The sequence below is a fragment of the Cygnus olor genome, chromosome Z (genome assembly GCF_009769625.2).
Source record: "Cygnus olor isolate bCygOlo1 chromosome Z, bCygOlo1.pri.v2, whole genome shotgun sequence".
NCBI lineage: Eukaryota > Metazoa > Chordata > Aves > Anseriformes > Anatidae > Cygnus > Cygnus olor.
In genome coordinates this window covers 3,396,375-3,409,587 of record NC_049198.1, presented here as the reverse complement: position 1 = coordinate 3,409,587, position 13,213 = coordinate 3,396,375, and the positions used below count along the sequence as shown (strand labels likewise).

At 39.9% G+C, this 13,213-nt stretch overlaps 1 protein-coding gene and 1 long non-coding RNA gene across 12 annotated transcripts in view; one reads left to right on the top strand and one right to left on the bottom strand.

Annotated features, from left to right (window-relative positions):
- The window catches only part of KATNAL2 (katanin catalytic subunit A1 like 2), a 30,891-nt gene that overhangs the window by 2,073 nt on the left and 15,605 nt on the right, over positions 1–13,213 (top strand). For 2 of the 11 annotated variants that reach the window (XM_040540598.1, XM_040540600.1), the window contains exons 2-9: positions 108–239; positions 6,404–6,474; positions 6,869–7,035; positions 9,110–9,152; positions 9,557–9,680; positions 10,382–10,483; positions 11,002–11,100; positions 11,861–11,938. In XM_040540598.1, the coding sequence (XP_040396532.1) occupies positions 6,464–6,474; positions 6,869–7,035; positions 9,110–9,152; positions 9,557–9,680; positions 10,382–10,483; positions 11,002–11,100; positions 11,861–11,938 (624 nt within the window). In that variant the 5' untranslated portion in view covers positions 108–239; positions 6,404–6,463. Of the gene's footprint in view, positions 1–107; positions 240–2,195; positions 2,293–3,454; positions 6,276–6,330; positions 6,475–6,868; positions 7,036–9,109; positions 9,153–9,556; positions 9,681–10,381; positions 10,484–11,001; positions 11,101–11,860; positions 11,939–13,213 lie in introns of those variants that run through there. The other 9 variants (XM_040540604.1, XM_040540596.1, XM_040540603.1 and 6 more) reach the window with 7 other exon arrangements.
- Positions 159–13,051, bottom strand: LOC121061569. The gene is made up of 3 exons (XR_005815165.1): positions 12,570–13,051; positions 11,371–11,460; positions 159–932 (listed from the first exon to the last, which is right to left on the bottom strand). It is a non-coding gene; the product is annotated as an uncharacterized LOC121061569 (long non-coding RNA).

Genomic DNA, 13,213 nt, shown 5'->3' with positions numbered 1-13,213 from the left:
GATTTCTCCGTTGATTTCTCTGTTCTGCCAAAAGGCGGAATGGATTGGGAAGATTGGATTTCATAGTTTGTATGCAGAGTGGATAGAGGTGTTTGTATTCTGTACAGGGGCAGAAATTTGGAGCCTGCGTTCTTTAAGCCCGTCAGTAACTGATGAACAACCTGGAGGTGCCAAGAGGAGTGGATTTTCATATTCTTGTTTTAAGGTTCCTGACTTATTTTTCTGTGGATAGACCATAGGTACATAATTTCTGGTTTCTGAATTCCAGTATTGCAGTTCTGTATCTAAAAATTAGGCAGCTACATCTTTAATTTGTATCACTAAATGTCTGGAATTTCTGGTTCCCCAGTCCTGTACCTACCTATGGGGCGTTTTTTCCCATTAATATGTGTTGTAGAATGGAGATTATTGTTTCGTACCATTTTTGGGAAAACTGTTTCAAGAAATAAACTCCTATTATGAACAGAGTCCAGTAGAATAATTTCAGTCCAATCCCAGCTATTTAATGGTAATGAGTAAAGGGTATGAACATTTGCTTAGTTAAATATCTTATTTGCTTGAGCCAGATTCATTTGTTGCATTGATACAAAGCAGCCTTTCCCTCGCCTCAGTCTGTTGCTTTTCTCTCAGGTCAGTCTGACATACCCTTTAGCAGCAGGATTTTCTGGTCCAGCCAAACTGAGCAGCTGGGGTCAAAGAGAGGCAGAGGAACAGGCACGTCCCTCGCAGGGACACGCAGCCTGCACCTCGAGCTTCATCTTCCAACTAGAAACAAGAGCCGTACCTGAGATGCTGCCCCTCAAAGTGGGAGGGTGGTGGTGGCGAGGAACGTGTCAGAGGTGCAGACACGGGGAAGCAGCACTTCGGCTTCGCCAGAGTTGTGCTTCTTGCTTGTCGTATGTCTCTGTGTCTGTACTGGTAAATGCTTGGCTCTGGAGTTAGGAGAGAAAAGGAGCAACATGCATGGCTGGGAAGGGAGAGGGATACTGGTTTGCCGGGAAAAAAGCAGGAATGCTGATCTGAGGCCCCAAATGGAAGAAGGATGGACTGACTATTCATTTCACAGAGGCCTGAGGTTTCACCAGAGAAGTTCTGTAATGATGATTTGTTTATGCTGAATGATTCCATGGCTACTCACAGCAACTCAGTGTAGTTGTAAAATCCCAGAAATTTGTTTTGCGAGGCATCTCACTGGTTTTCATTGCCGCGTATTTTCTATGTTAGTCCTGTAAATCACTCTCAAAAAGCAATATTATTGCAAACTGTAGTGTAACTTAGCAAATTCCTACAAATAAGTAGGAGAGTTAATGCTTATTAATTAATTTGTAAACTCAGCATTTTGAATTTGTATTGTTTAATAACTCACCATACCAAATGCCATTCGTTTTAATGTATTTTTCATAAATACATTTTCCTTCAAATTAGTGAGGTCTTGGCAATGTAAAACCTGACTTCAGCAGTGGTTTTCGTAGAGGAGGGAGGTAATAGTGCTCCGTGAGTGGCATTTGTGGAAAGCCCTTAACACTGGAGCATGAATTCGTGAATGACAGCATGTAACTACTGCAAAAGGGGAGGAATCAGAAGATTTTCAGTGCACCAGACTCAAATTTTAACATCTTTAGATTTTAATTGTAATACCTCTCAAATGCATCTTATTGTTATTACTAGGACAGCTATAACTTCTGTTTTGAGCTTGCTGTATGTTTTTAATTATGAAAGCTATTTCTAATCCCTGTTGAGAAACTTCGCCAACTCAATTGTTTGCAGCAGCCTTGTATAATTTGGAAGAGAGAACAGCCTAAAGAAGCATCTTTTCTTTGTGCTGGGAAATTCTATTCAATGGCAGCCAACTTACACATTGTTTAAAACTCACCATTTCCCTTCTCTGCTCGTGTTTCAAAAAATATTGTCAGGACGCCAAACGATAATTGAGCACCAGCCTTCTAAAAAGGCTGGCAAGGCTTCAGATATAACATGCAAAGGGTTAGGGGAGAGGGAAAACTGAGGGTAGGGAGTGGTGGAGTCCGTGATGCCTCAGCTATGCTCGCCCCCCTGGCTCAGGGGGTCAGCTTGCACTTGCCAGGGGTCACAGAGGCCCAGGAGCGGAGGGACACCGTGTGCGTATCATGATAAGATCTTCCCTGATGCAATTACAGAACTAACTGCTTGCCTCTTTGATGAATCCCTGATCACAGACCCCTCTGAAGTCATCTTAGTGAGTTGTGGCCCCAGCTGGATGTCCAAGGGCGAAACGTTACAGAAGTAGGGTTGTAACTTCCGAGCTTCTCGACCGTGAGTTACTCTCCAACTTTATTCTTCACACAATCATACATATTCATGCAGAAATACAGGGTCAGATACTGATGAAAACATTGTGGGGTTAAATTAATCTTTTAGTAGCTCCATTAATTTGATGGGATTGCACCAGAGACTAGGTTGATTTACAACGTAAATGCATTTTAGTAAAAGGTATGTAACTAAATAACTAAACAAACAATTGCAGTTAAAGATGCATGACTCTAATAGAGTTTAATTTTAAATGGCTGCAAAGAAAGGAGTACGTACCACTCTTTTGTTAAGCTAGAAATAAATAAAATACACTATAAGTGTTGGAGATAATTAGTTAAGTGCTCAACTGTTTAGTTTTTAAAACAAGATCACGCTTAAGTGCCTTAAGCTTTTATTAATTGCATGGACCCAAAAATCCCCTGTAGTAATTGAAAATTTAATTACATACATTTTTTGTTCTTTTAAGAATAGGAGCTTATTAAACTTTAAACACTTAAACATCTATTGAAATACCAGTGGCTATAAACAACGTGCAGTTCCAAATACTAATTAAACAGGAAGGCTAAATCACTATAAAGCTAAACTGAATTTTAAGTAACTTTGTACTCGTAAGTACTCTGATTTTTTTCACGCAGTATAAGATTTACCATTGCCTCTCTACACGCAGCTGAAGTCCTGGCAGTGTTATTGTCTGTCTGCACTGTCAGGCAGGTTTTGTGGATATATTTGGAGTGAGGGCCGGTCTCTAGGGGCTAAACTGGGTTTCAGAAGGGGGATGGGCATGGGCAGAGAGCTGGTCATGTGTGCAGTTGCTGGTGACACTGGCACGTGGAGGTTTGTGTGCCTGTTGGAAAGAGGACGTGGTAGCAAATGGCTGGGAGAGGTGGCTTGATGGGATTGGTGAAGGAAGCAGTGGTCTGTTTGCAACCAACTGGTAAGATTTCTGATTTGGTAAGAGGTGTGCATGGAAAGGTCTTTCATTTCTCTTTGTTCACAGGACTGGGACCAGAGATTTTGATGTTTGTGTTCTGTTTTTCGATCCAATCTAATGCAAGTCTCTGTCAGTTAATCAACTGATGTAATGCTTAGTTAACTTTGTTTGGACAGATGGCTAACTTCCTAAAATTAGCCATTGCTATTTGCATTCTTATTAACAAAAGATAAGCATAGAATTAACCTCCCAGTCTAAACTATCTTCTGATTTTTAGATGGGACTCTTATTAGGTATAAAGGTTTGCTTTTGCTTCTGCTTGGCCAACCCAAGAAGAACATTATTATGGTGAGATTGGAGTGGGTTGTGAGTACGTGGACAGGATGCTCTCCTATACATCTCAAGGCAAGTCTCTGCCTAGAAGAGTATTTGAGCTGCCGTCCTTCACTGTCTAAACTAGGATTTAAAATATCTCTAGAGACGGCAGAAGTAACCTGATGGAACTAACAGCAGAAGACAGACAAGAATACAGACTGTTTTCAAGCATTGATCGTGAGCTCGACAGTTCACCAGACAGATGCAATTCCTCTCTCAGCATTACTGTAAATACTCAAACATAGAACACTTGATGTGTTTGTCATCTGTGGCAACCACTGTGTTTTCATACCATGTCATAAATACTCAAAGGCTGCTGCGATCTCACCCTTTGATATGTGGGCAAATGCAACAGCTAATTTTTCTTCGCATAAACAGCAGGAGCAGTTGCATTTAGAGGAATGAGCAGGTGGGATTCTCAGTAAGTGATGACTCCACCTTCCTTCTTGCCCCTCAAACCCTGTTTCAGAAGATTCAGATCATCCAGAAGTAGTAAAAAGCCCACAGTTCATAATCTGTTTCCCAAATACCAGCGGTTCAGAAAAAAAGAAAGATCCTTTCACTGCAGGGTGCCAGAGTTTTGTCTTCTCTATATTCCCAGAATTGGTTCATTTCTGTTTGCGGCACCTCTCTGGAATGGATCAACTTCATTCAGAAGTTGTTGATCCACTGGGCTTTTGCAGAGCACTCTTCCTGCCTGAAATGGTTTGCAAAAATCGTCTTTGTACCACCAGTGAAAGGCAAATGGTATTGTAGTTTCATTATGGACAGGGGAACAGAGTGGCTGTGTAACTTTATCAAGAAAAGAAAAAGTAGAAAAAGTGAGAAGTGGTGTATGGTTTCTTCCCCGTTTCCCAGCCAGTTTGATTCATTTGGCTACAAAACCAGAATGAAGATTTTACCAATCCAATTAATAATACGTGAAATACAAATACATTTCCAACGTATTTGGAAATGGCAGGAAACGTTGTTAAAAGCAAACCGCAGCCCTTTCCTTGTTGTGTCACTAGATGGCCCCACGTCTGAAGCAAACACCCCAGAAAATAGCTGCTATACTGGCTGACCTTTTGCCTCCTCTGCCCGGTACTTTTTACAGGTTGGCAAACACACTGGTAGGCATTAGTTTCAAAATAAAGCATTAGCTGAATGTGCTATCTTAAACGTGCAAATGAGCAGCAGAATGCTGTATGATACCTGCAGCTATGGGCAGTGCAGGGGGAGCAGATAGGTCTAGCCTGAGCAAGGAAGGGCACGCTGAAGAGGTAGGTTGGTTTTGCAGTGCATTGCACCACCCAAAAGCACCCTGGCTTGGAGGAATAAAGGTTTCTCCAATATCTGCAGTTGGCTGTAGTGGTGCTTCATTCCAAGAGACTGAGAAGGATAGCATAATTGCCTTGTTCTGCAAATATTCCTTTTATGCATCTTTTGGGCTTTAAAAGCACAAAGCCTCAATCAGTGTGGCAGAGTGCAGCAGAAGTCATTGCTACCAAAGCTGGGGCTTTGCCTTGCAGCGTGAAGAAGGTGAAGCTTTGTGGGCTGGTGGCCTGCAGAGCCCTAATGCTTGGGCTGGGCTTCTCTGGGATGGAGGCAGCCACTGTTTGGGTGTGGTAGAAGCTGGGGGTGGGTGTCTGTGCAGGCAACGTGCACAACATGGTCAGCAGTATGTACGTGCTGTGAAAGCAACATAAAAACTGCCGCACTTTCCCCATCCACTAAGTCAGTGCCCGTCTGTTGTGCTTACGCTGGGTCCTCAAGAGTAATGCTGAAAGCCAGCATCCTCAAAGAGACCGGAAGTGATTTATTTACCTAAATGTGGGTTTGGCCTTACCTGCTTTTCTTGTGATCCCAGCTTCAGATCACAATGAGCAAAGTCGATACGCTGATTTGTAGAGCTTTCCTTGTAGCTACTTCTATTATGACCCTAAAATTCCAGAGTTTACATCTGGAGACATCCAGCATATATGGTAATTTTCATCTGGGTAAAGCTTTTTTCCAGCGTCTTGCTAGGTTAGTTTCCAGTGCCCCTTTTGCTGTACTTAATATTGCACTGTATACTCCCACAGGTGTAGCTTCACTGAAAAAATGGCAGAGATGTCTTACTCTGCCTTGTTGTTATCTCTGAACCATTTGTGAATGCCTTTGGTCTCTCCAGGCTGTGTAAGGAAATCTATTGGCCTGAAATTTCTTTGTGTCAGGACCTGACATGGGTCATTCCTGTGTTAAAATTGGGCAAGTTTGATATCATCCAAAACTATTAATTCTTCAAGTGCATTTCCTTTGTGTTTGTGGATCAAGGCCCACAAGATGGGAAGTGTCAACAGTGTGCAGCAGGTCTGCATAATGTAGTGTAGTTGTGCAGATCCCTGGCCTGTTCTCAATCACTTCGAGTGCTCAGAAAATGGGTTTCTAATTGCACAGGAGGGATGCAGCCACAGTGGTGCATGTGGTTTGCTTGCACAGCTCTTGGAGATGCTGTGCACGAGGTCTGCAAGAGCCCTACCCTGAAATTCACAATCGTCTGAACCTGTTGGAGATCCATAGTCACAGCAAGGCCAGGAAGTTATTTTTCAACCTCAAGATAATTTTCTTTTCTCTAGGAAAAGGTTTCTACCCATCCACTAGCCCTGATAATGTGTAAGAAAAATTGCATTCAAAACCACTTTACTTCTGTTTATTAACAGTGAGTTGTTTTACAGTTCTTACATGCTGTTGTCTTAATTTGTTTGTTTCCACAGGCTACATTTAGATGCTGTTTACAGCAATAAAGAGAATATTACATTTGATCTAGAGTTCTGTCTTAATTCACAGGATGAGCTGCGAACAGAAGCTCGTCGAAAAAATCTCCTCATTCTAATTTTGCATTACTTAATGGAGGGAGGGTAAGTAATTTAAATAATAGCGCCCTGCATTTGTGTTTCTGTGTGTCTGACCTCCCGTAACATGTACTTTTGTCCTCTGTTGGGTGAATGGACAGCAAGGCCCTTTGCTTCCATATGAGAAAGAGCTAAACTGTTATTAAATAACTTGACAGCTTGCTGTGCTAATTTGTTTCAGTTCCTGGAACAAAAGCGTACTATATCACTTCCAAATATGTTAGATAATCCTTTGCTGAAAGGATTTTTAAATACAGTTTATGGCTTTTATAATAAAAAGAGATGTGGACAACTTAAAACTACTATATACTTACTAGTGCCATTGCTTGCTTTTTCTCTCAAAAATCACAGTATGGCGATAACTCAAGTTTTTGTTCTTTCCTTTTTTTGGAATTACCAGATACGTTGATGCTGCAAATGCTTTGGAACAAGAGACAACATTAGGCTTACGTGGCTTTGAAGTTTGTGACAACATTGATCTTGAGACAATTTTGATGGAATACGAAAGCTATTACTTTGTAAAATTTCAAAAATATCCTAAAATTACCAAGAAGGTCCTGGACACCGGTATGTGGCTGTGTTCCTAAAGAAAGCTTTTGTTTTTTCTAAGCCTAAAAAGTATATTTGCCTGATGTACTCCCAACACTTCTCATGTATGTCCATGTTCAATGTTTGAACTCTCTCATAGATCTATATTCCTAGGACATAAGAATTAAGAGATGGGGCTTTCATCCTTTCTGCTCTCCCATTCCCTCTTTATATAGAGGGACAAGATGAACGTATTTTTCATTTTTTTAAAAACAAATTCAATATTGGAAAACGCCATGGAACTGCAAAATGACATGGATATATTCTGTCTTTCTTCTGATGGGAAGAGAATAGTAACTTCATTGTATTCTGGATTTAACTTTTAAAGTAAAATAAACCACTTAAATATTACATCTTAGCTCCTCCAAGCTAGTGCTTTAAAGTCTATTACCACTAATCTCATTAACCATTTATTTTGCATATGTTTATAAACCTACACATTTGTCACATTACCTTTAGTATATTTTCTCCAAAGGACTTAAAAGTCTGAGATATAAATGAAGGATGCAGAATAAGGCAGAGCAGAACATGAGCGTTCTGTTATGACTATGAGATTTTGTACTTGAGCACAAAATGTAACTTACAGAAGTCATAAGAACAACTGCATAAGAGTCAGTTATGAAGAGCATGGAGGGTGCAGAAAACACCAGCATCTCTTCCTATATTTCTTGTAAGAAAAATGTAACCATCAGGGGAGGGGTGATGGTCTAGGAACATCTTCAAGCAGTTTTCATTGTTGCATATGACTGCGAGCAACTTTGAAATCCCAGGTAAATGGAACGTTATACAATCATAATAAAATTACCTGGATAGGTAAAATGATTTTGAAAGGCAGTAAAGCTAGTAGTCGTCATGACATTAAGGGTGATATAGAAGATCAGTACTAGCTGGAAGCAAACTATCTGCATGAGGGAGAGATTTACAGCTAGAACTTATTGACTGGTGTTAATACAAAGAGGAGCAGCCCTGCAGGACAAAACCAAAGGGATTTGTTATGAATCAAGAAGGAAAATGTATTACAAAGCATTTATTACATCAAACTGAGTGGTAGCCAAGGCTGGATCCATGAACATAGATCCAAGCGAACAATTCCCCAAAGCCAATAAATCTCTTAGACATTTTACAAGCCCTCAGTACCCATTTTTGGTTAGTAAAGCTACCCAGACATGGTACTCTTCCATTACACTAGCCCAGAATTGCCACCAGGCTGGCAGAGATGCATCTGCCTGTGTCCCTGAAACAGGAGCAGCCTCCCTCCTGCACATCTCACTTGAGAAGCTGCTGCCTGGTCATTTGTCACCTGACCTGCCTTAAAACCAACCCAAAACCAAACCCTATGTCTGAGAGTAGTGTCCAAACTTTTCTTGAACTCCAGCAGGCTCGGGGCTGTGCCCACGTCCCTGGGGTGCCTGTCCCAGTGCCCGACCACCTCTGGGTGCAGAACCTTTCCCAACACCCAGCCTGACCCTCCCCTGTCCCAGCTCCATGCCATTCCCTCGGGTCCTGTCGCTGTCCCCAGAGAGCAGAGCTCAGCGCCTGCCCCTCCGCTCCCCTCGTGAGGGAGCTGCAGGCCGCCATGAGGCCTCCCCTCAGCCTCCTCTGCTCTGGGCTGAACAAACCAAGGGACATCAAATGTTCCTCACACATCTTCCTCTCCAGACCCTTCACCATCTTTGTAGCTCTCCTTTAGACACTTGCTAGCATTTTTATGTCCTTCTCCTGTTGTGGAGTCCAAAACCACACAGCACTCAAGGTGAGGCTGCACCAACGCAGAGTTTTGGTTTAAAAATATGATGAAAGAAATCAAAAATTGAATGGACCTAAAAATTTAACAAGCCTGGATCCAAACTGCTCTCTTCAATCTGTTTGTTTTTGAAACATTTTTGCAAGCTTGTAGTGCTTAGAATCATGCTGTTCTTGTTTACGCGTTGCTATTTCCAAGGTCATTAAAATATGCTCAAAAATATTTCGGGGGGAGGGGGGGGAAGCAAGTTGTCCTTTTTTTAATAATAATCCTTAATTATTTTCTGTTTTAATATTAATTTTGCTACAGCAGAAAACAAACAACAGCTGAGAACTGCAGGAAAAAACAGAAGGTAAGCGAAATGCATGGGGCTTTTTCTGGGCAGAAAAGTTTCCTATAAGAGCAATATGCAGCGTAGTTATAATAATGTTGTGATAATGTAGGGATACTAAACTAGCCTAGAGTCCCCTGATACTGTGTGGTGGATTTTTCTTTATCTTTTAGAGAAAAATATTTACTTCCCAACTGGAGATGCAGACAATCTGCAAAGTTTCTGCAGTGTGGGATAAGGTGGGGTGGAGTTTTTGAAAGGTGTGAGCTTTGAACTTTTGTGTCATTGAAACTGATGCCTTAACCTGAGTGGGAGCAAAGTTAGCCCCAAATTGCTTTGTTTGAAAACTGTGCCTTTTAATCTTTGGTATTTTGAAGAAAAAAAAAAGGTTATGAAAGCCTTTGAAGATATAACTTGCATTCTAGGGCAACAAGCTCTTCTCAGAATCTTCCAAGGACGAAACATCAGACAATGCAACGACCATCATCAAAAACTTCACTTGGAAGGACGACAGAACTTAAATCATCCACCAAAGAGAGCCCCAAACAGGTTCAAATGTGTTTTATCTTGGCAGCATTACAGTTGAAATCAATGTGATTTTATTTTGAGCAGCTATAGTCAATGAGAGGATGTTACACAATTTGTGTTTGCACAAGTTATGGGTTTTACTGTTTACATAATTTAAGCATTATAGATGCACGACTTCAGGAGAAGATGCTTTCTAGCTATCAGGTGGGGAGCAAGTCACAAGCCAGAATTAGAGGAAAAGAAGTCATATAATCTAACCTATACTGAAATAAGCAGGAATCTTTCCATAGATTTTTTTTTTTTGTAGATTTAAGGATTCATCCTTTAGCATCAGAAAGCAAAACAAACCGACCAAGTAGAAAGTCTTGTGTCAGTTTTAAGCATCGTCACAGTACATAAGGTGTTTGAGATTGTGGGAGTCATTTAGCTCTGTAAATTTTAGTTTTGTGAGTCTTGTTTTAGTAAGATGGCTGCAAAAACTGGTTATTACCATCCCTTACATAGGAGAGAGCAGGAACAGCAGGTGGCAAGTACTGGCCTGCTACAGCTTTTGAGGAACTGGGTGAGGGACAGCCTCTTTTTAAAATTTTTACATATATAAGGACTTACGTAAGTCCTTGTCCGTATTTCTGCATATATATATAAAATACCTATAATAGTAGGGTGTTATCTGCAACTCATCTACCTGGCAACACATCTGTTTAAAATTCATTTTTCTTTAGAATAATGACAGTGCAGTTACTCCAGAGCAATCTGACTTTGGCTTAAGCATCTCAGCAATCAACAAATCTGGAGGAGCAGGAGAAGGTCCTCACCCAAGAAGGGTTGGTAGAAACCTAATATGTGATTTATGACAGAAATGTGCATATAGGAAAAGCACATAAAAGCTTTTCAGAAGTATCCAATGTGAGCTTTTTCGGTATATTTTTATATACAGTTTTGCTGTATAATTAGCTGAAGGGTCAATTTTATGATTTGGGCAGTAGATTTTTGCACAGGAGGCTCAGTTTATGTTAAATAGTATTTCAAAGTTAGACAAGAAGAAACGTTATTTCTGTTTGTAAAACCCAGCAATAATACTTAAATTGAAGATAAATTTGAAATTAGTGAGTACAATGATGAGAAGTTCTGCAGTTAAATTGTTACACTGACTGAGGAGATGTACATTCATTTCCCATTGCTACCACAGATTCTGTGGTCAGCTTTATGCCATATTTATGTCTGTATGTGCAACAAGGAAACTAATTGCTGTAATGTTAAGCAAAATTTTGGCCCAGTGCGTTTTTAACAGTAGAGTTACCATCTTGGTAAAAGCCTATCACACCATTATCTTCTTCCTAAGGACCAAATAATTGACTTCCGTGGGACCGTTCAAGATGCTATCAAAGTATCATCAAATGGAATAGCTTTGAACAGTCTTAATTGGGATCCAGATCCATCGGTAAGTGTTTCTCTTCGTATTTTCATCCAATGTGCATTATCATCAGATTTATATCACCAGGAACAAAATAAAATACTGTAATGATACTGTCTTGTTTCTGAAGTGCTAAAAAAGGGCTTAGATTTTTGAGTGGTATATGTCTTTGTTGAGTGGACAGTCGTAGTTGATAATGGTCTAATTTGTTGACAGTTGTTTACTCTTTGAACACAAAACAAGGCAACAAATACACATTGTGCCGTATGATTCACAAACAAATTTGCAGAAACCCACTGTGCTTTTGGGGGTGAAATTCTCATTCCTTTGAATTCAGTATGCTATTTAACATTCACCTCAGCTGAGACAGGAACACAGTTTAGATGGCTGGAATAGAAATTTTCAGTAAAGTAATCACTCCTTGATATGAGCTTTAACCAGTGCATCCAACTCTGCCTGGTAATTGCTACATTTGAAGAAACTTTCAGAACAGACTATGTGGCTATGTGATGACACACATTTATATTTTTCATTCCTCTTAATACGTGTAGGGCATGTTTAGGACTATGTATGCAGTAAGAGAGCTGCTCATTTTAATGTTAATTCTGGATTAGATTCTGTCAGATGAAAAAATGAGTTACTACAAATGTGGCTTGCTTCAAAATCTTTATCCATATTTTACAACTTTGAAAGTTGATATGATGTATGAGCTTTTTAAAAATTATTTTACCGTTCTTCTATTTATAATAATTGAAGTCTGACAAGAACTTATGTTTGTCTTTTTAAGGAGCGATTATTAAAACCCCTTAGTGCTTTTATTGGCATGACTGGTGAGATGAGAGAACTCGCAACAGTTGTAAGCAAAGTAAGATCAGATTTCTGTTTCGTTTATATAGAGATCTTGGTTATCTTTGTCATCTGAGAATGCTGTTTGTTTCTCTTTGTTAATGCTGACGGTGCTTATTCTCGAAGGTGCAGGCCTTTTTTTTTTTTACCACGTGACTATTTGAAAATCATTCTTTTGTTTATATGTGAAACAATGTTTTTTTTTTCTTATACACAATAGAAGGAAGTAATTAAGATCTTTCTAATAGGGATTACATGTAACATCTAATCATACTGTAACTATGGGACTGTCCTAGCTTTTACCTTTGTTCTTATTGGTAAAAAAAAAGATGTGCAATGCAACACTGATTTAACTATATGATCTAGTACTATCTATTATATAATGTGTTACCTTTCTGTGATTGAATGGTGGGAAAACTGTTATTCCACTCTGCAGGTGCCATTTCCATTCAAGGCATTGGGCTGTATTCAGTGTGGATGATCTGCCAGTATTACAGCAATATCCTGATTCTTAGTGTATCTACTAGATACCGTGTACCAAGATTATCAGATGCTGATATTCCCACATTTTTTAACATACTAGTCCTGTGCCTTTCTTTACACTGCCTGCATAATCTACACTCTTCATCATCTTTTCTTGCTTGGCTCACCTGGGATGTGCTGTTATTGTAGGCTCTGCTGACAGTGCCCTTCCCTTTTCCCAGCAGCTGTATGGGAAGCATCAGTAATATTCTGTAGCCTAGGAGATTCTGTATCCTGGGGATTCTTCTGGTATGGGCAGTTTGACACCTGGAGGGAATCCCAATGTTGTCAGCACCGTTTTATTTCAGTCATGGGTTGAAGTGTGGTCCGGCAAACAGGCCTTGGGCTACTGGGGATCAACTGGTCTAGCAACAAAGCAGACAAATGCTTTGCTTGCATTGTCTCCCAAACCCTACTAGGCACTTGTCCAAAAGGCTTCACAGTATCACAGGATTTGGTAGTTCGTTGCTATTTTAGCAACAAGAAATAGGGTTGCTTTGGACTTCATTATGATGTGTTTTTAAATTGTGTTGGTATGTTCCTAGTCGCTATAGTAATCAACACTGTGTAAATCAATAAAAATAAATAGCATGTGGTATCTATTTCACAACACAATCTAATTTAATTTGGAAACAGTTATGGAAGCCTCTACTTAGTATCATAAATCTGATTCATCTTAATTTGCTGTTAATAGAAAGGGAAAGTGTAATCTACTCTATATAAATAATTTTTCTAATTGTATTAAATCAAATTTTCCCCTTGGATATAAGCA